Raw genomic sequence first — 25,903 nt, 5'->3', positions numbered from 1 at the left:
CAATAAAGAAATAAAAAAGCTGCTTCTCTTTCAAATATCAGTATTTAATGTCATCTTCGGTTCCATGGTTGATTATTCCAGGGATCAGTCTCTTCAAAATTTTGCCTAGCAATGTGTGGGTTGAATTGGGAGTTGTATTTCTGTTTGATTTGGTTAGTCTCAGCTTTCTTTGGCTTTGGCTCTTCAGGCAGAGGTGTTCCATTGATTTTGGCCAACAAGGCAGCTGCTCTAGCTTTCTCAGCCTGCTCACGTGCCAGTCGCTCTGCCCGAAGCTTCTCAATAGAAACTGGTTGGGCCTTGGGACTGTCACTATCGTCATCTTTTGAATGCCGTCTTTTCTTCTTTTCCTTCTTTGACTTTTTGCTCTTTTTCTCCTTTTTCTTGAGACGCCGTTCTTTTTCCTCCTTGACATTCTTCTTCACCTTTTTGACACCGAGCTCAGCATGTATTGTATTTTTAATTACACTGGTGTCATTCTGTTTTCGGAACTCAATCTCTCTTTCCTTGAATTCTGGCTTCTTGATTCCAGAGAACGCAGCAAATATCCGCAGCGGGTCCTCTTCAATTTTCTTGCGCTTGCTGCTTCTGCTCTCATCCAGTTCACTTTCATCAAGTCTTGCAGGCCTCTTATCATACCAAGGTTTTATTCCAGTTGTCTCGACTGTATCTTGACCAAGATAAGTCAAGTATCCAACACTTTTCTCATATTTTTCACGCTCTTCTTTGGCCTCCTTTTCATGCTCTGCATTTGTACCTGAAACATAATAAACGTGTTAGTTTAAATAATTGTTTACTTTTTTAACTTTGGGTTGGATCTAACCTGAAGTTTTTGAGGGGCCACTTTCAAGCTCTTCAAAAAAGTTGACATGAGCAGGTTTAAAACTTGTTGCTGAAGCAGCTTCGTTAGTATCTTCTGACGTCTCTGGACGCCCATCATATCTCTCTCTGGCTCTACATCGAAGAACATCTGTCCGCGCCTCTTGCTCCTAATTTTCAGCATTTTGAATTGTAAAACGAGCTACCAGAAATATTCAGTTCTTTTAACTTACAGCTAGTAAGATTCGCCTTTGTTCTTCTTTCTTCTCTTCTGCTGCTTTAGCTTCGTCCTTTCTGACTCGAGCAATATTCTTCTTAGTCCGAACATGCCAGCTGTAAAAAAGATTCAATATTTATATTTAAAATGGTATATATATGCATTTTGGTAATCAAGCTAATAAATTATAGATTGAGATAAGCAATTGTAACCAAAACATGTTTGGCGACATTGAGAAATTTTAACAATATTTAGATAATTGTGCACGCATGTATATTGTACCTTTTGTGAGGTAAGATATTCATTTTATTCTGTTTTAAGATGTATCACTGGTGTATGTATGGTGTGATTCTGGACACTGGCCAATTAGATAATAATCTGCTGTTCCCAAATAAATTTTTTGTGTTGATAGGTCTTGGGCTGCGATGGGTTGCGATGAAGATCCGTGAAATTGTTCAGTCGCTAAAGCTCAGTGTCGCACCTCAGGTTTAGTTTGTTAATAACGTTAATAATCTGTATTTTTCAATGTGGCGTATCCAGATCGGAGATTGAAGGGCGAAGCGCTCTTTTCCTGGCTCTTGTGGCTCTCGCTCATTCCAGCTCTTTTGTTGTTATCATTTTCGACACCACGCCCCTCTTTGCAAAGCGACCAACACACATGCGTGTCGGATAGGCCACCATCTTGAAATTTCACCATTTCCATTTCGCCGCTTGTTTCACGATTCCCTGGAAGCGCGTGCAGAATGGCCACAAACAATTATTTTGGATTTACTCACGGTGGAACTCAATACGGGTAAGTAAAAATGCATTAGAATGAAATTTCAAGAGATAAACTTTACTTTAAAGTATAAATAATGTTCTACGAAAGCGAATTACACGGCACAACACCCGGCGAAAAATCACGTCTAGTCGATTCCACATTAACGTCCCATAAAAGCATTATTGATTTTCTTAACCTTCTGCCTTTTCCTACAGATATACACGTATTTATTCATCAGAACAAAATGAAGTAGATTGGTAAACTATTCGCAGTATTAGCTAGGACCGAATTTGAATAAACAAGTTAAATTTTCATGTCTTTTTCAAGCTCCTATATGTATATCATAAATTGAGTGGAAATTATATTACATTCTTCTGTATCTGGGTCTCGTGCATTGAGCTTGTTCTTAAAACCCTGAAATCGTTGCAATCGCATACTAAGCAATAACGCACTATTACAGCCAAATAATTGTTTGCCTTTCGTTCTGGTAGCGCGGAAATTGCGCATCGCTGAACAAACATCCATATTTTCACTGTCGAATTGATGCCCTTTTCTTGCAACAGGGAAATTCGCGTTTGGCTATTGAACTACGCGTAATTTTTCCGCTACCATGATGCTTTTATCCCTTTGATCGTCGCAATTCCATAATTAATTATCTAATCTAATAGAGCTGCTGATCTTCGCCATAATGTGTTAGCTTTCGCTTAAGGACAGACTTACTAGCTTTCGCTTATTTATCATGCTTGAAAACTGGTAAAATTTCGCGTAGTTTGCACTTAAGTTGTGTATAGTTTATAATTTTAAGCAGAACTATGGGAGATACGTATATCTAATATAATATTTGAGTAGGAACAGAAGATAAAATAGTTTTGCACATTATTTATGATGGCAACATGATCTTCTTATGGTTAATTCCCAGCAAGGAAGACAATGATGGAAAAGGAACTTTAAAAAATGGTCCTTCGTTTAACTCAAAGTTCCATTAATAAATAACAAATTTATTGAATATGTATATGTAATTGTTAATTATTGTTTAGATTTACATGCAAATATACAAACATTTTGAGTTCATTGAAATCGATTTCTCGATAAGTTTCTCTTTTGATTGGAAATTCCAGAACAACAGGTGCGGCTGCATATCAAGCAGCGGCTGCAGCGTCCCAGACAGGGTATGCGGTGACGCCAGCCTCAGGTGCTCCAACAACCTATCAGACCCAGAGGGCCGCCACCACTGGCTACGAAAGTGCCTACCAAGCAGCCACCACTCACACAGCTCCTGGCACCTATGGTAAATATAATAATTCAGCTGTAAAAATCCTGGATGGTTTACCTGCATAGTCGCCGGCGGCACAGCAGCGGCTGGGACTACCTATGATTATGGCTACGGCCGACCTGCTCAATCCACTGCCCCTGCTTACGATGGTTCCAAGACTTACTACCAGCAGCCAGCGGTTGCAGCCACCGCCTCTGGTACTTACTCAGGCACTGAAACTCATTACCAAGGTATAGTCCAGTTTCATCTGAATGCGTTAAAATGTATTCCAATGATGTTACTCCTAGCTCTTTGAACAAAATCATGAAATTACGAAAAGAGTTCCCTAAAACTTTAGACTGAGAAATTAAATCAAATAATGCTGCCTGTAATGCTAGAAAAGCTAGAATTTCAACGAGACTTGTACAATTACAGCTGCTGCAAAGCCAGCGTTTAGCACTCCTAGCAGCAGTTATAACGTGACCACTAGACAAGTGACTCCAACCACTACCCCGAAAGCCACAAACGCATACAGTAATGCGGGCTACAACAACCAGGGTGCTGGCAACTATGCTGCTGGCTACGCTCCCCCAGCACAGCCCAATAATGCCGGCTACGACACAGCGCTCTACAACGCAGCAACCATGTACGTCCAGCAGCAAACACAGGCTCAAGCCAAGCCTCCTACCGGCGTTGCGAACACTTGGCAGTACAAAAAAGGGAACCTGGGAGGGCAGGCTGGAAAGCTCAACAAACCGAAGCAGCCGCCTAAACCTCAGCAGCTGCACTACTGTGATGTTTGCAAGATCAGTTGTGCAGGACCTCAGGTACACTAAACATTTCTCAGCTTCTCAGCGTGGGTTTGTCATTTGATTTTGGCTCCACTTAAATTTTGCAGACATACAGGGAACATTTGGAGGGCCAGAAACACAAAAAGAAAGAAGCTGCGTTGAAAGCAGGCACAGGGACAGCTACCAGAGGCGGAAATGCTTTGAGATGCGAACTGTGTGACGTGACATGCACAGGTTCTGATGCTTATGCCGCTCACATTAGAGGAGTCAAGCACCAGAAAGTGGTTAAGCTGCACACTAAGCTGGGCAAACCTATTCCATCCAATGAGCCCTTGGTTATGGGGACCAAACCTGGCACTGCGACAGCCACTGCTAGCTCAGCTCTGAAACCTGCGGGCACAACGGGACAGGTGTCCAGTGGAGTAAAGAAACCGTCCACTGTTCCAAAGATCAACTTCACTGCTGCTGGAGGTTTGTTCATTTAGTTTTATTATGTATTCCTCTCTTTGAAGGTTAATATGATGATACAAACCGAGCTCTTTGATCGATTCAGTGATATAAACAGCTTGTTCCCTTATTTTCTTTACTGATTTTATTGTTTTCTCATTCAAGTGTTTCTTAAAACATTACCATTTGCTTTATAATATTCTAAATTTGCAGGCACTAAGGAAGAGGAAGAAGACACTAGCAAATCTGAGGACTCAAAAATTGAAGAGAAAGAAATTCAGCCTGTTGGACAAGATTATATTGAAGAAATTCGTAACGATGAAGGTAATGATGGTATTTTCATTTTTTCAGTTTGTTACACCAGCCTAATATCCATATTTACAGGAAAAGTTGTCAGTTTTAATTGCAAGCTCTGCGAGTGCCGTTTCAATGATCCAAACGCTAAAGAAATGCACATGAAAGGTCGTCGACACCGCTTGCAGTATAAGAAAAAGGTCAATCCTGACTTAGTCGTGGACATCAAACCGTCCCTTCGCCAGCGCAAACTTCAAGAAGAGAAAATGCGCAGGCAGCATTTGCGTGATGAATATTTCAGGCGCCGAGACGAAGAGAGGCTCATGGTCGAGGAGGAGGAGCGAATATTCTGGGAGGAGAGGAGGCGTTACGAGGAGGAAATGGAGTGGTTCTGGCGCCAGGGCAGGGACCACAGGGGTCCTCCGATGAGGCCGCCGTTCATTCCAGGCGGTCCCCCACCTCACATGATGGTAAGTTGTTGTGCTAGCGCAGCAAAGAAGAGAGACCAAATTAATTTATCATTCAGTTCTTCTCACCCCAGATGAGACGTCCAGACTCGAGTGACGATAGGCACATGACTGCCAAGCACCAGGAGATCTATCCCACTGAAGAAGAGTTGCAGGCCGTTCAGCGCATTGTATCACATACAGAGAAGGCGCTGAAGCAGGTGTCCGATCAGCTGGTCGATGCACAGGGACCTGCGGACGTCGCCGCTGCACCTGCTCCTGCTGCGGATGTTGTGAAGACCGAAATCAAATCTGAGAAGCCAGAAGACGCTACCGCGGTTAAGAAGGAAGACGGGCGGGATGGATCAATGTGTGTAGATTGATGTTAAGTGTTTCTTCAATATTTTACCTTTTCTTTGCATTCCAGGTTTTCTTTCCACCGCAGTAAGGAAGAGTGTGCCCAGAACACAAGGACTCTGAAGGGTGTGATGAGGGTAGGCGTTCTAGCCAAGGGGTTGCTGCTCAAAGGAGATACAAATGTTTGCCTAGTCGTGTTGTGTGCTGACAAACCCACTGTGAATTTACTGAATCAAGTCGCTGGAATGCTGCCGGTTCAACTGAAGGTATTATCTAGGGTTTTAACTTAGCAACAAATCATCCAATTTTGAATTGTTTGCTCCAGAGTGTCTGCTCTCCAGATGATGCTTACGAGGTGACAGCTCATCCGCAAGAGAGTTCTATTCACGTCCGCAACAATAAGAATGACCCAAAAATCACTGTGCAGATCATGCTTACTTCTCCAGTGGTTCGTGAGGCTGTGGGTGACAGTCCTGGAGCTGGTAATTGTTTCACAGAAATCATGCTCCCGATCATGGATACTTATGTATTACCTCCCAGAATCATAATAATCTACTTTGTCCTTTATAGTCTAAGTAAAAGTGCACTCTACATCCAGACCGGCTGCCAAAATGTCATGGGTTCCAAATTCTCTACCATGTAGGCAAGAGACTAACCAATAGCAATTCATTATGCCTCATGGTTTGAGACGAGGATGACATGGTTTGGCTGCTGACGGGGTGTAGTGTGAACACGCATATTTACTATGTTACTAACCGACCTGTCCGCTCCCTCGTTCAGAGCCTGTCGAGGCAGCGAGCCGGCCGGTAGGGAATCTCTTGGACAAGCAGCAATGCTTAGAAGCCCTTGCAGCGCTGAGGCATGCCAAGTGGTTCCAGGTTTGCACGGAATTATCTGTTTTATACATTTTTTACTCTCCTATGCGAAGACTATTCAAATACTTTGCAGCCTTGTGTCTGGCACTTAACTTTCAACACGGACAAATCATAGATTAGTGTAATTTTCTTTTTCTGCCAGATGGTTGAAATTTCAAAGTAATGCATGCTTCTCTTTCAATCCGAGCGGTGTGTCCATCAGAACTTTTCTTGTGAGTTGATGTCTTTGCTATGCTTTGCCAATCAAATTGACACCCATCAGCAACTCCTCTGACAAATCGTGCGTGAGTCAAGGAGGCCAAGTTGCACTGATGGCGTTCTAGTAGGCAGCCAAAAGAGAAGTTCTGATTTGTCCTCAGTTGGCCCCTGCGCCGAAAAGGGCTCTAAAGGAATCGAGGCAGGGGTCCACCGGTACTACTGACTGATCATGAGGCTTCAAAGTTTTTAACCTCTCTTGTTCAAATCAAAAGAAAGTGCAGGTTGTCCAAATTTAATAAAAGCTCACTCTGCAAAATGGCCTAGTTTTTGGGACGAATGAAACGCAACGTTACAAACAGTGTTGAATGATCCTCCGCAAAGACAATTCCGTGAAAATTGCCCAATAATTTTGTTTGCAGCTTCCTGAGGAAGTATCGTGAATGGTTTATGTAAATAAATTTTAAGCTGATGGAATGACAATGCCTTCCAAGCTGACTGCTCAGCGAACACTCACCTTTTGACACTTTTATTTGGCCATAGCCCTACAGGCAGAGCAAAGCATTGTAAATTCATCAATTCCTAATTAAGATCTGCATGCCACTGGACAGATTTGGTTTAGCAGCTTGAAGAGGACCACAAAGTAATGAGTCCACTTTTTCAGGCTAGGGCAACTGGTCTTCAGCATTGTGTGATGGTGATACGCGTTTTGAAGGATCTCTGCTCTCGAATTCCCACGTGGCATCCGTTCCCCTCTTGGGTGAGTGCTCTTGTAGCAAGCGACTCTGGCGGAATGATAAAATTATTATCAATATTTCTTCAATTTCAGGCTCTTGAGCTTCTATGTGAAAAGGTGTTAAGTAGTGCAGGACAACCTCAAAGTCCTGGTGATGCATTAAGGCGTGTGATGGAAGCAGTGGCGTCAGGTATCATCTTGCCAGGTGGGCCGGGGTTGTTGGACCCCTGTGAAAAGGAGCCAACCGACGCTGCAGGGTGTCTGACGATGCAGCAGAGAGAGGACATAACTGCCAGTGCTCAGGTGAGTTATCTAACGCACAATGCAACCAAAATATGAATATAAACCATTGCAGCAAGCTTTGCGGCTGCTGGCGTTCCGTCAAATCCACAAAGTCTTGGGCATGGAGCCTCTGCCACCTCCAAAGTTCCAGCGCGGCCGCTTCAACCGCAAACGCCGCAGGGACAACAGCAGTGGCGAGGGCAACGACTCCGAGGGAGAGAATGAGCCTTGTAAGATTGGTGGACTGGAGATTAAATGATTTCGTTAAAACTAAAATCGATTTAGGTGGTGACGGGAAAAAGGACAAAAAGGAAGAAGGCGAGGAGAAGATGGACACGGAGAAAGTGGTTCCTGAGGGGGCTGCTGCTTAAACTACTCATTGACTGTTTAGTATTTCAATGCTTAATTAGGAAACCTATGCTGTTAGAGTGCCGATCTATCGATTCCATCTTTAGGATTCAGTAGCAGTCGTAATTATTATTCACAGGTTTATAGGTACATAGGCACCCCTTGGAAGTACCCTGTTGTTTTACAGTCCGTGTTCCACCCAAACAACGTGGACGTTCCACGCGTCTTCTAAAGCCACGGTTTCCTGATTACATTATATTACCAAGTAATGAGTTATTCCTCATAATGTTTTGACTTGGACATAGGTTTAGTCTTCACTCTTTAATTAATGTGGAATTGTTAACACTTGCGAATAAAGTGTTTGAAATAAAAAAATAATACTACTTAGTGAATTGAATTATCTTGTTTTATTGTTCACCAAACAAAATTCTGTTTACCACCGCGTTGGGCACAAACCTCTGCGAAGGGAAAGTCCGATTTTCTTCATGACTGTCGTCTTGATAATCTTGATCACTCACAAAAGATTCTTGCTCTTCAATGGAGGGAGTTAAAACAAGTCCGAGAGCTGGGTAAATAAGGAAGGCTGTAAACGCCAACATGACACACACAAGGACAGGTAGCGCGACAGCCCAATACTTGTGCGGCAAAAAGTCCAGACCTGCTTGTTTGAGCCATGGTGCGGGAATCAAAACCCATATCAGGTAGAATATAAATGCACCCCTACAGCCTAGATACAGCACCAAGCCCTGGATTGCTCTGCTGGGTGTTGGTGCGGGTGTGTGCACCTGCTGTTCTTTGCGGCTACCAGTGCTCATATTTCTCCGTCTTTGGTGGTCCGAATGCTTTGATGGTCTCTTGGACGAGAATGAGGTGTTCAAAAAATGAGTTGGATGCCACCCTCAAATGCCTCACTTCAGGGGCTTCAAAGGAACTGAAATTTTTTATTTTTGTTTCATGATAAGGTACTTTGAGGAAAATTTAGCTTACACTTCAATTGTTGAATCGATTAGCTTCAGCGTTTTCTTTGTGCCTCCACGTTTAGGCTCTTCATCCACTCTGAGGACATCATAAACAATTTCAGCTTCACGCTTAGAAGCGAATGGGACAGTCAACACCCTACAGATAATAAGAAAATTCATAAAGGTAAGTAAACAAAATAAGGAAAAATTAATTCAACTCAAACTCACAGGGACGAAGTCATTGAACCAAAAGAAGTCAAAAATTCGGTCCAATCGATTGCAGAAGACGTGAAACTATTTATTAAATTATTTTTGTTGTGTATTTATTTGATTTGAGTGATTTATAAGACTCACCCTGCTAAACCTTACTTTAAACTTCTAGTAGATAGAATAATTTGCAAACCGAAAAGAGTGATATGTATTATTGTTTTATATTTATTTACATATCAAAAGAGCCAAAGAGTAACGAGAGCTCCAATGCCAAATTTTATAAATGGGTGTGTCGTGCAGCACAGAGCACGTGCGCAGGAGCACCGATGCAAGTGAAGGGGGTGTGTGTGTTGAGGGACGAGAAAAAAATAAAAATCGAAGTTGGAGAGCAAGCAAGGAAATTATAGAGCAGGATCAGGATTTAGTTGGATTATTTAATGCTTGATGTTGAGTATTAATCGAACGTCTAGTAACCCAAAGACCGTAAGGAAAATTATAAAATTTATTTGTAAACATATTCATACTTGTCTTGCATGTATCAACACATATGTATATATAAAGATTTGAAGAAGTGTTCTCATATTTACATACACACTCCGAATCTTGGGAAAAATGTGTAAATAAAGGAATTCTCTTTTTAAAAATATTAAGTACACTTTTACACTATAAACTCAGGAACTAAAACATAAATATTGTATTGGGTATTTTAGGTTATTTAAAATTAATTGGATATGGCTGCCAAGAGGATAATTCACTGGAGAAACGTTATCAAACCAGCCAGCGGAGGAGCTTCATACAAAGATGATTCGAAGAAAATAATTAGATTTGTCCGCATGGGCTGCGCAAACAGACCATTCTTCCATATCGTCGTTGCAGAGGTATATAAATTATTTAATTACATCACCAATACATACTCGATATTAATAATTAAAATTTTGCAGCAACGCACCGACCAGCACATGCCAGTAATTGAACAGGTCGGCTCGTATGATCCGTTGCCAAATGAAAGAAACCAAAAGCTAGTGGCATTCAATTTTGAAAGGATACAACACTGGCTTGCAAGAGGAGTTAACCTGACTGATCCTGTTGCTGAACTTTTAGGTAGTACGAAATCAATTAAATTCGGGAGTTAGAATTAAATGTACACCTTGAACCGTTTTTGAAAGGTCTTTCTGGATATTTGCCCATTCACCCAAGAACATACATGACTGCTTGGAGGAATAGGATCAAGGCGAAAGAAGAGAGCAAAGAGAAAAATTAGGTGCTTTAATTTTTACGCTAGCTATAATAGAGATATGACGTTAAATAAACTTGAAAATATTAAGCAGAATACTTATTTATTAATATCTTTGGTAAATTTGTAGCCCTTTTACTTTACATCTTAAAATGGGTTCAATAATTTCTTTAAAAGATAACCAACTTTTCATGGTTAAAGAAATGATTTATTAGAAATTTCGATTTTGTTGCAAGCTTTAATTTGGCACTGGTGGACCTAGTGTATAATTAGGATTCTAAAAGATCCACACAAGGCAGATGCTACGAATTGTCCATGCAATTAATTAAGGAATCGTATGATAAAACACTAACTTTTTAATGCCGTCGATTTATGTGTAATTAATTAAGTTTCATTATGGGTCAGATCACTGAAAAATACAGTGTAGCATGGGATGACAATTTTTATTTTTTTTATAACTCTGTACACAGAACCCCTGGCTTGTAATTTTAAAAATTTGATGAAGTTTCTAAGGTTTAGATGGAATTGAAACAGGTCATCAAAATATTATCACACTAAGGGGATATTTTCTACTAAAATTAATTAACGACAAAATTAGTGCATGTCGTACACACTTGTAAGACCAAGTTCAGGTTTGTCATAACCCAACTCCTCAGGGGTGTTAATGCCAAGCTCATCAAGTGTAGGGCGGATTTCCTGAAAAGAAAAATTATTTTTAAGAACTTGTAGGTACATACTGATTACAAGACAAACAATGTTTAGTACCTTGAGAACATATGGGTAAATTTCGTTGACCTTGCCACCACACTTTTCCTTGACAGCTTCCAAGTACCTCACGGCCAGGGCATAATCATTGACTCGTCGGCAAGCCTTCAGGGCAGCTGTGACGATCTTTGGCTCAGGTACCAAGTCCATGCCAGTCAGGTCATTCATGGCCTAAATGAAACAACATGTTATGTTCAGAATTGTCGTAGTTTGACGTTTAGATTACAGAAGTCTTCTAATTAAAATTATCTCTCACCTTCCTGATCTCCCAGCCATCAATGTCTGCCCTGTTGAAAAAGGCTTCGTAGCGAGCATCGAATTCGGCATCGGTCTCGGTCGAATGCTTGGACATACACCTAACAGAGCCGACTGAAACATTTTTTGAAGGGTAAGCGGCGATCAAGTAGAGAGTCAGAAAATATACGGGATTTAAATGAAGACTCTACTTCTCTTTAAAAAAGAAAATATTACTCACTTCCAGCACTGCGGAAAACGGCATCCCTGGCGACGGAATTTAACCTCCCGACTACTGTTCGCAGCATTTTGTCGAGCCGGATCAACTTGATTTTTCAGCTGGGGTAAAAGATGGCCGATCGAATTGGTTCTACCAAATGAAGATAACGAAAATCGGCATACGACTGTCGGCCATGTTTTTAAGAGTTTGTCCCCGCTAAAATTTAAATCTTAACGCGTGCTACAAAATTCTGTCTGTTTAAAATGGTAGAGGTGCGGATCCCGGTCTCGAATGACAAAATTAAAATTTTTTAACCGGAAAACCTACTACGTACGTCAAAATCAACTTATTTAAACTTTAAATTAGATTTATTTTTCTATAGCGAGCAATTATTGTCTCAACCTAGTATCAATTAAAAATTAAACAGTCTCGACTGGTCTCAAGTCTCAACCTACAACAGTTCTTAATTATTTTGGTTACCAAACAACTAAGATTGCCATTGTCATTGGCGGGCGATTGTCCCTATCGACAATGAAAAAGATTGCCCGGATTGCTTTTCCTGCTTTTCAAATTAAATAATAAATTTTGCAATTTTCGATATTCCTATGGAACGCATTTATTGACACCCTCTGGCTAAATCGTTCCCTATATGTTTCTCGTGTTTTTCATAGTTTTTTTACAACTTAATATTTTATAATGTAGCGTATTATTAGAATTTTGTGGTGACTCGCGCCCAATATCGTATAAAATGTGTAGAGTAGAATTTAAAAATATAATTATTTTTTCTAACCTCGGTACAGACTTTAATACACAAAATGTCATAGCTATAAATAGCCTCTCAAACAAAGAAGGGCTGAAGACTATTTTTTCTCAAGAGCTTTTCGATTTTTTTCGACTTTTCGGCCGGCGACTGGTGCATTTTGAATGAATACATGGCATCAGCTAATGAGCCAAAATTAGTAGCCGGCTGGTGTGGCGCAGAGTAGCTGGCTTAGAAATTTATGGTTTAAATGTAAAAAAACATATTTAATTGAAGGGAGGAAATTGAAAAAGTAATTTTTTAAGTTCTGGTATAAATAATAAAATAATATAATGGAAATAAAATAAAGCTCCTTTTCATACAACAAATGATTTGACCAAATTTTTCCAAATTTTGTTAAACTTCTTGTGTTGTTTGCTGACTTTTATCGCGGGAACCATCCTTAATATTACCTATTGAGAAAGAATTAATTGTAGTTCTTAAGCTCAAATACAAAATAGACCAAATAACACGAATAAGTTTACTTGCTAGCCAGGTCCGACCTGCGCCGGCCTGGCCGGGCGCAGCCGAGCGGCTGCTCTGCTCTTGGCGTTGGCGCTGTTGATTTCGATAACATAATGGAGAGACACTAGCGACACTAAAGTCCTCCGTCGTGGCGCTGACTAAAATTATTGCAAAGTTGCAAACACCAGACTTATTTTTCTATCCGTCACGGGAAGTACGAAGAACGAGAAGTCTCACTGCTCTTTGCTGAATTAGTCATCATAACAATGGCGGACTTACTGGCTGTCCCGTTGAAGAAGCCGTCAGACATTGACGTGATAAAGCCGTTGAGAAACTTGGTTGCATCCGTTTACAGCACGTCGGACAAACCCGTCGACTACACTGAAGAAATCAGCGAGTTCAGCAAGCTGCGTAACTCTGCCCTGTGGAAGGCGTTCGAGAAATATGAGTCGTCGCTCGAGCTCATCTACTGGTTATTTGAACTTTTTATTACCATTTTCAGTTCCTGCTTATTATTTGACAATTTTTCTCGACGCAAGGTCTATGATACTAATTTCTCTCTTAATGACACACACTGTTCATGCTAAACAAAATGTATCGTGTCAAAATTAAACACTGATAAGACTTTCCACACAATATTACAGCTGCAAATATCAGGAAAACGTTTTAAATTGATATTAGGAGATTTTGTGTAATATGTACGTTACGACGCATCATCAAAATAGACTGAATTTCTCTTTCCGTATCGCTTTAATTTTTTTGTTTTCACTCTAAATACTATATTGAGAATTATACATAATATTATGTTTTTCTTTCAATTGTCTCCATCTCACATCATAAAAGCCAAGTCAAGATATTTTTTGTTGTTTGGAGACACTAATTAATTTTCATTTTCATTCTCAGCTATTATGATCAGCTGTGTGCAATGGAGGCAAAGATTCCTGCCCACGAAGTTCAAATACCGTTCAAATGGAAGGATGCTTTTGATCGAGGCAGTCTGTTTGGAGGCCGGCTAAGCTTAAGTATGTTGAATTGTAGATTTAAATCGAACCTGAGCTCAGAACTTTCATTGCTGCGTGCCATCAACACCGCAACTAATTCTTTTTTTTAATTGCAGCTATTTCCTCATTAGCTTATGAAAAGGTTTGTGTTATGTTCAACATTGCTGCCCTGCAGAGCTGTGTGGCTGCAAACCAAACCATGGAAACTGACGAAGGTCGAAAGTTGGCGGCCAAACTCTTGCAACAGTCCGCTGGCATTTTTGGGCATCTGAAATCAAACGTTTTAACTTCGATCCATCAAGATCCTACCCCGGATTTGAAGCCAGAAACGCTAGGTGCTCTTTCTGCTTTGATGTTGGCCCAGGCGCAAGAAATCTTTGTTCAGAAAGCGATTCAAGGTCTTGTCTTCATGAAAGAAATCTTGTTTAAGTTATAAAGGTTGGGCTATTTTCGCAGATCGTATGAAGGATGCTGTGATTGCCAAGCTGAGCGCCCAGTGTGATGAGCTCTACTCCGAGGCCTACAAGCAGATGCAAAAGGAAAGCCTGCATCCCCTCTGGGAAAGAGGTGACTGTGACTGGCTGGCTGTGGTGGGTGGCAAGCAAGCTGCGTATCGCGGTGTAGCGCAGTTTTACCAAAGTCTTGTGTGCAACGCTGACAAAAAAGTAGGCGAGGAAATCTCGCGTCTGCAGGTGATTTTTCAACAAAACTGTTTTTGTATTAGAGATAGAGTTCACTGCTCTGATTACAGTACGCTCTGGAGCTTTTCAAAACAGCGCAGCAAACGATGGGCAAAGCCACCTACTTCCAGGACTACGTCAACAGAGCCCAGAAGGCTCTGACCGAGAGCAAAAAAGACAACGACTTCATATACCATGAGAAGGTGCCTAACGCCAAAGACTTGCCTGCTATCGGAAAAGCTCCTTTGGCCAAAGCGCTCCCTGTGACTGAGAAAATGAGCCAGTCGTCCAAAGGTGAGGGAACAGTTTAGTGCCTTCCTCAAGATGAGACCTGGAAATCTAAATCATGAATCTATTTATGAGACCAATTCACGACTATTTTAGTGGTTTACTGACTTTAAAGCAACTTATTGTGGAAAAATAACAAACAAGCCCTGTTAGTCTAGTAAAATTACTTAACTTATATTATATTATTTTGCTTTTAATTCTATATTCTTTGTTTTCATTCTGAATTTCATGATGTGTGTTTAAGATCCGCAAACTATTAACTGCAAGGATTATAATACTTAGGAATTTTAAATTACCTAGTTTGCAGCAAATTAATGTGAAAATTCAGTTACAAATCTTCTTCATATAAACATTTTTTTGTTTTTTCTTTGTGGGTCTCCTGTAACATTGAACTGCTTGTATCTTATAATCTTATTTGAGGTAGTTTGAGATTATAATTGCCATGGAACATGTAGATAATGTCATTATAATATTTTTCTTGTAGCAATAGCAAAAACCAGACATTGCAAATTCAGAAGGCATGATTATTTTCATGCAAAATGATCGTTTTTTTTATTTTTATTGTTTTTTTTAAATGTTATCTATTGAAAAGCAAGAAGAAACAAGTTTATATGTAAATATTTGGAGCAGGACACAAAAAGGACAATTGCTTTAATCGTGACTTTCTGTTACTTGTAGGTTTAATGTAATACCGGCTCAGATAAACGCATTACTCAGTTAGTTGATTTTGCAGACCTCTTTGAGAACCTTGTTCCTGTGCCGGTACTCCAGGCCATGGCGGCATACAGTGTTCGGAAGACAGAGTTGGTCAACACCGAGATAATGAAGCTGAGGGAGGCCACACAACTCCTAAACAGGTTAGTGCAACATTAATTCAAATTATTGTTAAATTAAAATTTATCTTTAGTATTTTGGCGTCCCTGAATTTGCCTGCCGCTCTAGAGGATTCGACCGGAGCGGAGATACCCCAGTCTGTCAAGGACAAGGCGGAAAGCGTCAAGTCAAGCGGAGGCCTTGGTGAGCTACAGAAGATGCTCCAAGAGCTTCCTGAACTGCTGCAAAGGAATCAAGAAATTTTGAATGAGGTTTGTGTTGGACTGTTAGCAGCAATAAAAAATAAAAAAATGTATTCTTCAGTGCAATCGTATGGTGAAAGAGGAAGAGGACTCCGACACTCAGCTGAGAAATCAGTTCAAGGAGAAGTGGACCAGAACTCCTTCTGCAAAATTAACCGACACATTCAAGGCAAACGTTGTCAAATACCAGTGAGAAATCAAGTTTGTATTTAAATTCCTTAACCTAATTTATTTAAATGCAGGACTATCATTACCAATGCCATTGAAGCTGACAAAAAAGTGCGGGGCAAATTCGAAAATCATTTGGAGGGTATTCAACTGTTGGATGGAGACCTAAGTGCCTTACAAGCTGCTCTGCCTTCCTGCGGTTCAAGTGGTGCGAGCAAGAGCTCGGCAGCTTGCCAGCTACGGCAACTGATGGAAACTGTAATATACCGCAGTCAGAGGTTTATTGAACTGACACTATGAAACTTTTCTTTCTCAGGTGGAGTCTATCAAAGCTGAGAGGGATGTGATTGAGAGTGAGCTGAACTCTCCAACCTCTGATATGCAGGACCAGTTTTTGTCGGCTTTGGCTCAGGATGGTGCAATCAATGAGGCCAATATTTCCGTTGAAGCTTTGGGGCACAACTATGGATCACTGAGCAAGCAAGTCAAGGACAGTTTAACTAGGCAGGAGTCGCTTGTGGCAGAGATCCAGGTCCGGCTCAATCTCAATCCTAAGGCTCTTCCTTAATTAATCTTTTATTTGCAGAGGGTGAATACTGACTTCTGCAAGGAAAAAAGTGGTGCTGGAGCTGCCGCTATGCAGAGGGAGGAAATGCTTAAGAAGCTAGCAGCTGCGCATGACGGTTTTATGGAGTTGCAAGTTAATTTGAAGGAAGGTTCCCGCTTCTACAATGACCTCACTAATGTAAACCTCAACAACTAAGCTAGTTTTAGGTTGTTAATAAATCGTCCTTATTTCAGCTGCTGGTGAACTTCCAAAACAAGGTGTCTGACTTCTGCTTTGCCAGAAAAACTGAAAAGGACGAGCTGCTAAAGGACCTCACCAGTGATTTAAGCAAGGTTTCGTCTGGAACCCCTAGCATTCCAGCCCACCATGCAGACAGCACTCCAGCTGCCCCAATGTCCGCTCCAGCGGCACAGGCCGCCCCTCCGTACCCTGTGCAACAGCAGGGCATGCCTTTACCCTATGGTCAGCCTGGTGTGAACCCTTACGCCTACGCACCAATGCCGACAGGCTACAATCCTTACGCTTACCCGCAAGCACCATACCCGCAACAGCAGCACGCACCTGCTTTCAACTATCCCTACCCGCCACCGCAGACTGGCTATCCACAGCAGGGCGGATTCCCAGCTTATCCACCCACAGGCTACCCTCCACAGCAGCCACCAAACCAACAACCCCCTTGGCAGTGAAGAACCAATGCGATAAGTCACAAAATAATTTTTGGTGCTTTTCATTTAACTACAAATATTACACAGTTTGTTTCTTCATAACTTTTTATATTATTAAATGTTAACGTTGGTTAAGTTTCAACTGCATGTAAATTGGTTTGCAACAGGTTAATAATATTATATTAATAACCTGTGACTGATTATTTCAGGGCTGGAGGCCCTTCTTGGAGACGCTGAAAGCTCAAAATTTAACAGTTAATTTACAGTTCGCCCAACAGCTCATTAGTGACTGAAATATTATGTATTAAAATCCAATTATATATCGTGATAATTTTGTTGTGCTAAAGTTACAACAGCGCCAAACATTATTTTGGCATTTATTTTAATTTAGCATTTTTAATCCTAATTTTTCGCCTCAGAAGCTGTATTAGTCTGTCCTAAAGAAATAAAATACCTAAATAATGTTTAAATTTTTGAAGCTCTTGCAGTTACGGCTAATAAAAATTGCAAATTACTTGCTGATATGAGCTTTTATTTATAATAAGATAACCTACTAAATTTTTATCTTTAATTAGGGTTGGAAGTCGTAAGCGCTAAGAATCAAGACTTTCATTATCAGAGATAGTCAAACTTACAATTAAATTAAACTAAAATTGGAATACTCGCAATTACGTGTGTAGGAAATTCCAAGCAACCCTTTTCATCAAAATAAATCATAAAACACCAACCATTTCCAGCTAGCGCGAAAATGTTTAGAAATGAATTTTTCTTCTATAGTGTTTCTATACAGCGCGAAAACTGAAGATGATTTGAATTTTTAAATGCAGTGAGTAGTTGATTGGTAGTCAATTTGCTCTAAAATTTAGGACCTTGCCACAGCAAAAATTCAAACATTCCACAGAATTTACAGCGCTTTACCACATTTTCTTGGCAGCTTTAGATTCCTCTTGTCAAGATCTATTCAACAGTATGATACTTTTCGGGGAACTCTTTTGTTTTGAAATAAAATCTGATTTCAAGTAGGGAGACATTCTTTACCATTTGAAATGCATGCTAACTTTGCAGCAACAATCTTAAAAATTTACAGCAAATCCTAAGGGATGCTTTGATTTTGGAAGTGTGAAATTTTTCTCAGTGAGAATTCACCTTTGGTCATGTCTTGCGGTTAATTGAATAGTGAATTTTTGTTATATCATTGCCCATGCAAGCAGGGTTCGCCAATTTTGCAATGCGCAAATATGCACCACTGGTTTTTTGCGTAAAAACCCGGCTGGAAAAACCCACCAGTTTAGGGGTTTTCCGCATTTTTCCGAATTTAGCCCGAAAGTAGTCAATTTTCGCTCCAAAAGAGTCCGGAATATCGGAAAATTACGTCGAGTATAAATTTGAGCCTCTTGGTGGAACCAGTGGCTCTAATACTGATTTTGGTGATATTAAAAATCCCTGTTTTTGGTCATCCATCATGAATTTTTTTACTTTCCACAAGAATGCATGTGTTATGGAAAATTGCAGAAAAACCCGCAAAAAGTTATTTGCAATAGTGGGTTTTCCTGAAAAATTCGTGTTTTTGCAAACCCTGCATGCAGGGTTAGTGAGGAGGAAATCCTCAGGAAATAATGCTCTAAATAATTTTCCTACCAGCACTCCATTATATTTTCCACTGACAGTAACCACTACAGCTTTAGCTAATTGTAAGCATTAATCGATTCCCATTATCACAATAATTCTTGTTTTTATTCGCACAGTAACTAAATGAATCGACTTGTTAGACAATGGCACCCCCTGTACAATAAATAATATTACCAATTATTTTGTCAATATGTGAACATCTCTTACAGCTATTCCTCCAGTGAATAAAGTTTGTCAGAAATGCCAGCTTATGATTTTATTTACATTAAACTAGACTAATATCGTAGGAAGATTTAAATAATTTATATAAATTCCATGCTCAATCACGCAGCATTTCAAGTGGTTTAAAATCTATAGAATTTCCATTGGAAATTTCACATTATAAGTAAAGTTAGGATTCGTCGCCACTTGAAGTATCTTGTGTATGCAACCGAGCAAATTTTGACACAGTGTCAAATTCCTCAATGCCTGGTCCTGTAGCGTGGTATTGTCTTTTAATCCCAGCAATATTCGAAGTTTCAGAAATTTTAACATGATCACAGTTAGCTGCCCCCGCATGAACATTTGAAAGAAGTGAATTTACATCAATATCCAACTTTTCAGATCTTAAGTCAACAGGCACTTCTGCCAGCTTGAAAGTAGGAGCATTATTTGACACCCTGGGCATATCTGAATGGGCATCAAGGCCAAAGTCCATCATTTCAAGAGCCAGTAAATCACTGGCTCCTACTTTGTGCACACAGATGGGTCCAACCACAGGTTCACATAGCGTTTCAGGCAAAAATGGCTCTGGAGAAGGAGAATCATAGGCTTGGAAACACTTTTTCATTGCAACTACATTTCTCGACTGCTTTGGGGAATTCGAAAGGTATTCAGTGCCAAAGAAGTCAACATCCTTAGGCCCATAATCTAAGTTGGAGTCGTCATCAGAGTTAGATTCTCCCCACAAATGAGAGTATTCGTAATCACTATCTCGGTCAACATGACAAAAGTCATCGTCAGAGCTGTTACAAGCAGTTTTCATGTTGCTCCGACTGCTTGGCGCTTCAGACTCTGGGTCAGACGTGTCCGAATATTCATCACTACTGCACGCGCGATTTCTCAATGGAGTCAATTTCGATTTTAACCACTCAACTCTTGAAATATTCGTCTCTCGAACCGTTGGGCGAGCAGGCAACGCGTCAAGGCCTTTCTCCGTATCCTCTTCAAACTTATCATCATCTGTGTCAATGTCAGACGCGATCTCCAAAACCTCAAAACGCTTTTGATCGTAATGCTTCTTTTTTGTTAATTTCTTTCGGCGCATTTTCCAGACATAATTTGGAGTGGGTATTGCCTGAAAAAACAGATATATTGAAAACAGAAAGTACAGCTCTAAGCGGTATGAACAGGGCTTACATAGACGTGGCTCGGTAGCAAGCTGTCCAAGTGTCTCGGCGGCACCCACTTGTGATGTTCACGGAACGAACTAAGATCATCCGGAGCAGTTCCGCGCTTCTCATACGCCTCTTGCTTGACAGGTTTCACCAGCTGCTGGTCCTTCAATTGGGCAGTGAATCGTCTTTGCTCTGGTTTCAAACAATCAGCGCTAATTTCAAACTTGACGGAGTCAGTTGAATCATCATCGCTCCATTCTCCTTCACTTGATTGACTAGATTCAGTTTCCACTTTATCACCACTGAAAAAATGTTATTATATATAAATGTTGAATTTTAATCACTAAACAGCAGCAAATTAATGAATTAATTAAGGCCTCAAATTGAGAAATTGCATTTAATGTTGACAAAAATCATTTAGCTCTTTACTTACCACAGTGATTTGCATTTCCGCAGCGTGATACCACCAGCATTTAATTCTTCCACAGATATGAAGTCGTCAAAGGAATGTCTCCTGGGTCGCAAAGATGTAAAACGGTCGCACATTTCTAAACGCTGCAAGCAACTGCAAACGTAAAACATAAAATATAATTTAATATACTTTATGTACAATTAGGGGATATGTACAAATCATCTGTAATGTTATTGATCTAAAGTTGCAACAATATGTAATTGCTGATTGATACATATGTATATATCCTAATAATACAAAAAGACAAATCTCATTCACGCACTAAACGATATTATCATAAATGTTATCATACACATACATACATAATATCTAAAATTAAAAAACATACAACACTGACAACGTGAGTATTCTACCATACTATCATGCTTGACAAGCTTGCCAAAATTATCTTCGATTAAGATTACATTACATACATTAGTATCAACGTGAATAACTGTTCGTCAATAAAATATTTTTTGAGCACTGTGATCAGGCCGGACGCCGGACTGTGCAATGCAATGCAATTCTCAGCACAAAACGCATCAGCAACCGATAGCAACAGTATAACAGTGCGAGAGCATGAGCATGCACTTGCACTGCTCAATGCACAGCAACAGCACAAAATTGAACGAGTGCTAACCTGAGCGCGCCAAGTAAAACCTTGACGATTATGGTTTCTCTGCATACCGCTACGATCGCCACTCTCCGTACCAGCTCCAAATTCCAGATGTCTGCGCTTGGTCACTGCGCAGTGGGCTACAACTGGCTACAACAGGACCACAACAACACAAAACATCGGGAACTTGACGGGCTGTGATAAAAATTGCGATTGATTGCGTTTTCGAATTTCGACTGTGGCATCTAAGTTCAACGAAAGATCTGCCATTAGTCTTGTTTTTTAACCTCTAACATTGGCTAGAAATTGAGTTCTGCTAAGTGCGAATCCGTCTCTTGGCCTATGTGATGTCTTATGGAGTTTCGCTTTGCCTGTTTCGCCTTGAGATCGGCGACGAGTATCCTCTTCTAGACCATCTCTCCTACTCAGGTCTTTTCTTCTGCTCAATTTTAGATTGCATCCTACTATAACTGCTTCTTAATTTGAACACAGAAAGTTCATGAATCATGTGATCATGTGACAATTAACGTCAATTTAAGAGATGCTTGCAAAGTAATCTAACCCTCAAATCAAGTTTGAAGTCAATATAATTTCTTTGCTAATGATTTCTTTTTCGATTCCAGCCCCCAAATACCAACATAGTAAAATGGCCAGTCGTGGTGCCTCTAAAGAAAAGCAGCTGAAAGGTGGAGACTCGAAGAAGCAAAAGGGTCAAAGAGAAATGAGGTCAATCCGGGTGGAGACTGTTCTGGGACCAGCAGCCTCATCCACGCCTTTGAAAAATTCACCTTGCAGTAGCAAAGAACAGACCCCTCAGCCTGCAGGTTTGATGATATTGACGCGCAATGATTACATGTACATTTTATACCCATCTTTTAGAATCAATTTGTGATGGCTCTTCAGTTGCTGAAACTGTTGCTTCATCAAGCAAGACAGGAGCCTCTGAACTTGTATCTTTTGTGTCTGGAAATCCATTTGTGGAAGTAACTAAGGGAATTTTGCATCTGTACAAAGAAAAGTAAAATTTGCAACTTATAGTTCAGCAAATTTTTATGCCAGTTATTTTCCTTGCAGTGAACTGACATCATTGGAGGGTGAAGCTCAGCGTTCTGAGCAGGTGTGTCTGCTGGCTGTTCCATCCTCTCTTAGCTGCCAAGATCTACTCGCATTCACTGCTGCATGTCACGAGGACATGAAGCACTTAAGAATTATCAAACCTGAGGACACATCAGCTTCTCTCAACCACTACATGGCTCTCATCGAGTTTAGATCCCAGGTTTGCTTTTATTACTCAGAGCAATAGTATTGTAGGAGTAGGTGTCAAACACTACAAGTAACCCAACTACTTTTTAACTTCACAAAATCAACATGGGGTCTTGAAATCTGGGGTTGGAACGTTCTTTTGCTATTTGGAGTTTATTTCAATAATATTTATAATTTTTGCTGTTTACTATTATGAAATTGGGCTAAACTTTATTGTCAGAATATATGTAAATTATTACATCAAATAATTATAAAAAAATTATTTTCCTTTTACTAAGTGACAAATAATAATTAAAATAAATAATTCAGTTGAAGTTGATTTGGAAAGGTTAAATCGCAATAGAATATCCTTGAATTTAAGATTCTGGAACTTGCTTGAGAAACATTTGGAAGTACCAAGTAGTGGGGAGAATCTCCACAGTATAATATTTACCTCTCATCGCCAGGTCGCTGCGGACGAGTTCTACCACACCTTCCATGGTGCTCCTTACAGTTCATTGTCTGATGACGAGCTGTGCAACGTGGCTTATGTGTCTGGAGTTGAGGTTGTTCGAGAGGGGAACTGCGTTGAGCCTCCACCAGGACACACAGAACTACCCACATGTCCTGTTTGTCTTGAGAGAATGGATGAATCAGTTGATGGGATCCTGACCATTTTGTGCAACCATTCTTTTCATTCCAACTGTCTCGCAAAGTGGGTCGATGCAACGTAAGCATATTTCTAATGCCTTATAACCTGACACTGATACCAAATCTTAAGCTAATGGGTTCCATTTAAAGTCCCTATATGGCTGCGTTTCATTGCACATACATCAATTGTCCGTCCCCTCAGATTTGGGAACTCCAAATGTGTTTTTCATCAATCATAAATGGCACTTGTCATTGTAAATTTTGGTCTTTACATTAAAATTCCCTCGTTGCAACCATTATAGTCTCACAATCAGTTTTGCCTTAAGACCCATTGGTTTTGCCTTTTCAAAAATTAGAAATTATCATGTAGTGCCTATTTGTTGTATTGATTTTTAATGTTATGATCTAGTTAACAACTTTTATGTTTCTTTAGCGCAAAATAACCCTCATTACTTAACTTTTAAGTTATGTTTGAAAATAAAATTACAACTTGCCCCTGAAATTTCAGATGCCCTGTTTGTCGCTACGTGCAGACCCCAGAAGCGGTGGACAACAAGTGTTTTGAGTGCCAATCAGCAGATTCGCTGTGGATTTGTCTAATATGTGGACATGTTGGCTGTGGGCGATATGTTCAGGGTCACGCTTCACAGTAAGCAAAACGATATTTGCGTTTAATTTTTTGAACTTTTTTTTCTTTTTTATGATAGAATTACTGTCTTCTAAATCAAAACTATACCATCACCTAGTTTTGCAAAAAATAGCATCACACAGTGCTTGATTTAATTCACTAAAAAGCCAAACCATTTCAATTATTTTCATTTTTTAAAATTTGCTGCTCAAGGTTAAATGCAATCTCAAAATAGAATTAGATTAATTTTTTACGCTTGACTATTTTCAGCGTTAAAATCGCGCACTATTTCATGAAAAGTGCAATAAGTTAATATTGAAACCAAGTATTATTCATTTAAAAGCAATAAACATACAATAGTAACCGCACACGACTTTTTCCTGGTTATTTGATTACTTATTTTTTGAGCTGATCCTTTGTCTCCACTATCATTTAATACTTGCACGCATTGCTCTTTGTCAGGCGCCCCGATTTTAACAGATTGTTCTCCTAATATAAGTGCACATAATTACATGGCTGTGTTTTACAGACACTTCTTGGAGACTCAGCATTGCTACTCAATGCAGTTGGGAAGCAACAGAGTGTGGGACTACGTAGGCGACAACTTTGTGCACCGCCTGCTTCAGAACAAAGAAGATGGGAAAATGGTCGCCGTCGGCGCTGACCAGCAAGGACGCTCGCCTGAAAAACCTGGGGTAAAATCGACTATTGTGTTTTTGTTTTGATTTTATTTTGCCATTTTTAGGGTGGAGATGAAAAGGCTGACTCGCTTCAGTTGGAGTTCACGTATTTGCTTACAAGCCAGCTAGAATCTCAACGACTCTACTTTGAAGATAGGCTAGTCAGGATGCAGCAGGAGGTCCACAATGACGTAAAATCATACAATATTGTTATTTGCACTTTGACAATGATTGTATTCTTAGAGAGAAGAACTTAAGGAGAAGGTTGATAAGCTCTCTGAGGATAATCGCACTCTAAGAAAGCAGGTGGATATTTTAAAGAAGGAAAAAACTGCTCAAGAGAAGAAGGTGATTGGATTCTTTAAGCAATAATTGTGGTATTTTAATGTTTGGTTTCGTGCTATAGATCCAAACGCTGAACACTAAATTGTCTAGTGCAAAAAGCGAATTGCAGCAGGAGGTTAGCATGAGCCAAAGCATGCAGCAAAATCAAAGTGCCTGGGAGCAGAAATTTGGGGACCTAGAGAAAAAGTTTAACAGCTACCAAAGTGAGAAAGAAAAGGTATGTCACTGTCTTTGTCAAAGTTAACAATCTATTTACATTGTCATTTTTACTAGGAACTGGCTGATGTACGGGAGCAGCTGCGAGATGTCATGTTTTTCTTTGAGGCCAAGAATCAGATTTCCCAGTCTGAACTGAAAGACGAAATCACTGAGGGACAAATTGTGATGCCGCCTACGCCTAGTACAAGTTCTTCTGCATCAAAAAACAGGAAAAAGAAACATCGCTAACAGACTTCTGGTTTCTAGTTCACATTTGTAATTTCATCATCTCTCTGTGAGTTAACTTTTTCAGTTCCTATACTTAGTACTCTTTGTTAAGACTCTGACATCAACTTCCAAGCTGAAGATCTAAGATAAAAAATATCAATCAGTGATCGCTTGAATCAAAGCTGTGTTAATGTAAGTTATAGGGGAATAAAATCGGTTATTGCATTATTAAACTCCTTAGGTTTCAATGCAACGATTTCCTGATCACCTAATGTTCGCAAAACATTAGGATTGCTAAGGATTGTGTTTTTGGAGGAAAATAGAAATTCCAGACTTTTTAGAATAGTTACACAAATGAAGATGAATGAAATCTAACAAACTTCCTTTGCTGTATTAATAGACGATCAGTTCCAGCTTTTCACGGTATACTCTCTAATTTTTACAAACGGCATTCAAATTTTTCCCCGCTCAGGCTGAACTTAGAGTAGAGGCCTTATAGCCTGGCCAATGGAATTGCTCTTTGAAGGACTTACTTGCAAATTGAGATTGTGTCTATAGTGTAAAATTATATCGATTCTCTCTTGTGCTCACTCTATTCTTTGAAATCAAAACAAGATCTTAAGCAACTGAATAGTCCATAAACTCTGATAACATAAAAAATGTCAAGAAACTAAAATATTGTTAACCTTAATCTTTAACACCTCATCTGTC

The 25,903-nt window shown here is 40.0% G+C and overlaps 8 protein-coding genes across 12 annotated transcripts; 4 read left to right on the top strand and 4 right to left on the bottom strand.

Moving 5' to 3' along the window:
* Positions 1-23: 23 nt before the first annotated feature.
* LOC135947105 (leukocyte receptor cluster member 1 homolog) lies at positions 24-1,641 on the bottom strand. The gene is made up of 4 exons (XM_065495686.1): positions 1,316-1,641; positions 1,050-1,149; positions 821-986; positions 24-754 (listed from the first exon to the last, which is right to left on the bottom strand). Exons 1-4 carry the CDS (start codon positions 1,336-1,338, stop codon positions 51-53), a joined length of 993 nt encoding a protein of 330 aa, XP_065351758.1. The 5' UTR covers positions 1,339-1,641; the 3' UTR covers positions 24-50.
* A 26-nt stretch (positions 1,642-1,667) lies between these two features.
* Zn72D (Zinc-finger protein 72D) lies at positions 1,668-8,213 on the top strand. Of its 4 annotated transcripts, none has more exons than XM_065495676.1 (15): positions 1,668-1,826; positions 2,912-3,081; positions 3,150-3,296; positions 3,481-3,872; positions 3,944-4,307; positions 4,497-4,607; positions 4,668-5,047; positions 5,104-5,393; positions 5,451-5,646; positions 5,706-5,862; positions 6,161-6,258; positions 7,115-7,210; positions 7,280-7,489; positions 7,542-7,698; positions 7,754-8,213. In XM_065495676.1, the coding sequence occupies exons 1-15, from the start codon at positions 1,777-1,779 to the stop codon at positions 7,837-7,839; spliced, it is 2,904 nt and encodes a 967-aa protein (XP_065351748.1). In that variant the 5' UTR covers positions 1,668-1,776; the 3' UTR covers positions 7,840-8,213. The 4 variants fall into 4 exon arrangements, with proteins under 4 accessions (XP_065351748.1, XP_065351746.1, XP_065351747.1 ...); XM_065495674.1 differs by having other exon boundaries at positions 3,147-3,296; XM_065495675.1 differs by having other exon boundaries at positions 3,132-3,296; positions 5,119-5,393.
* Positions 8,214-8,473: 260 nt separating this feature from the next.
* Positions 8,474-9,255, bottom strand: Tcs6 (Threonyl-carbamoyl synthesis 6). Of its 2 annotated transcripts, XM_065495698.1 has the most exons (4): positions 9,130-9,255; positions 9,004-9,069; positions 8,804-8,932; positions 8,474-8,747 (listed from the first exon to the last, which is right to left on the bottom strand). In XM_065495698.1, the coding sequence occupies exons 2-4, from the start codon at positions 9,015-9,017 to the stop codon at positions 8,618-8,620; spliced, it is 273 nt and encodes a 90-aa protein (XP_065351770.1). In that variant the 5' UTR covers positions 9,018-9,069; positions 9,130-9,255; the 3' UTR covers positions 8,474-8,617. The 2 variants fall into 2 exon arrangements, with proteins under 2 accessions (XP_065351770.1, XP_065351769.1); XM_065495697.1 differs by lacking the exons at positions 9,004-9,069; positions 9,130-9,255 and having other exon boundaries at positions 8,804-8,955.
* Positions 9,256-9,320: 65 nt separating this feature from the next.
* On the top strand, positions 9,321-10,313 carry mRpS16 (mitochondrial ribosomal protein S16). The gene is made up of 4 exons (XM_065495696.1): positions 9,321-9,468; positions 9,696-9,863; positions 9,927-10,086; positions 10,152-10,313. The coding sequence occupies exons 2-4, from the start codon at positions 9,717-9,719 to the stop codon at positions 10,244-10,246; spliced, it is 402 nt and encodes a 133-aa protein (XP_065351768.1). The 5' UTR covers positions 9,321-9,468; positions 9,696-9,716; the 3' UTR covers positions 10,247-10,313.
* Positions 10,314-10,643: 330 nt separating this feature from the next.
* Positions 10,644-11,620, bottom strand: LOC135947111 (cytochrome c oxidase subunit 5A, mitochondrial). The gene is made up of 4 exons (XM_065495695.1): positions 11,460-11,620; positions 11,241-11,353; positions 10,985-11,155; positions 10,644-10,915 (listed from the first exon to the last, which is right to left on the bottom strand). The coding sequence occupies exons 1-4, from the start codon at positions 11,524-11,526 to the stop codon at positions 10,814-10,816; spliced, it is 453 nt and encodes a 150-aa protein (XP_065351767.1). The 5' UTR covers positions 11,527-11,620; the 3' UTR covers positions 10,644-10,813.
* Positions 11,621-12,899: 1,279 nt separating this feature from the next.
* On the top strand, positions 12,900-17,670 carry ALiX (programmed cell death 6-interacting protein-like protein AliX). The gene is made up of 12 exons (XM_065495677.1): positions 12,900-13,174; positions 13,606-13,724; positions 13,820-14,101; positions 14,160-14,395; positions 14,455-14,677; positions 15,405-15,528; positions 15,579-15,756; positions 15,809-15,936; positions 15,990-16,173; positions 16,232-16,447; positions 16,502-16,660; positions 16,717-17,670. Exons 1-12 carry the CDS (start codon positions 12,969-12,971, stop codon positions 17,167-17,169), a joined length of 2,508 nt encoding a protein of 835 aa, XP_065351749.1. The 5' UTR covers positions 12,900-12,968; the 3' UTR covers positions 17,170-17,670.
* Positions 17,671-18,169: 499 nt separating this feature from the next.
* On the bottom strand, positions 18,170-21,342 carry LOC135947103 (uncharacterized). Its single transcript, XM_065495684.1, has 4 exons — positions 21,245-21,342; positions 20,587-20,718; positions 20,176-20,455; positions 18,170-20,113 (listed from the first exon to the last, which is right to left on the bottom strand). Exons 2-4 carry the CDS (start codon positions 20,697-20,699, stop codon positions 19,169-19,171), a joined length of 1,338 nt encoding a protein of 445 aa, XP_065351756.1. The 5' UTR covers positions 20,700-20,718; positions 21,245-21,342; the 3' UTR covers positions 18,170-19,168.
* A 31-nt stretch (positions 21,343-21,373) lies between these two features.
* LOC135947099 (BRCA1-associated protein) lies at positions 21,374-25,425 on the top strand. The gene is made up of 11 exons (XM_065495678.1): positions 21,374-21,649; positions 21,844-22,044; positions 22,100-22,238; positions 22,295-22,496; positions 22,930-23,192; positions 23,622-23,762; positions 24,271-24,436; positions 24,487-24,612; positions 24,665-24,769; positions 24,828-24,983; positions 25,040-25,425. Exons 1-11 carry the CDS (start codon positions 21,568-21,570, stop codon positions 25,211-25,213), a joined length of 1,755 nt encoding a protein of 584 aa, XP_065351750.1. The 5' UTR covers positions 21,374-21,567; the 3' UTR covers positions 25,214-25,425.
* The last annotated feature ends 478 nt before the right edge of the window (positions 25,426-25,903 follow it).

The sequence above is a fragment of the Cloeon dipterum genome, chromosome X, assembly GCF_949628265.1.
Source record: "Cloeon dipterum chromosome X, ieCloDipt1.1, whole genome shotgun sequence".
NCBI lineage: Eukaryota > Metazoa > Arthropoda > Insecta > Ephemeroptera > Baetidae > Cloeon > Cloeon dipterum.
This window is presented reverse-complemented; position numbering and strand designations above follow the sequence as displayed.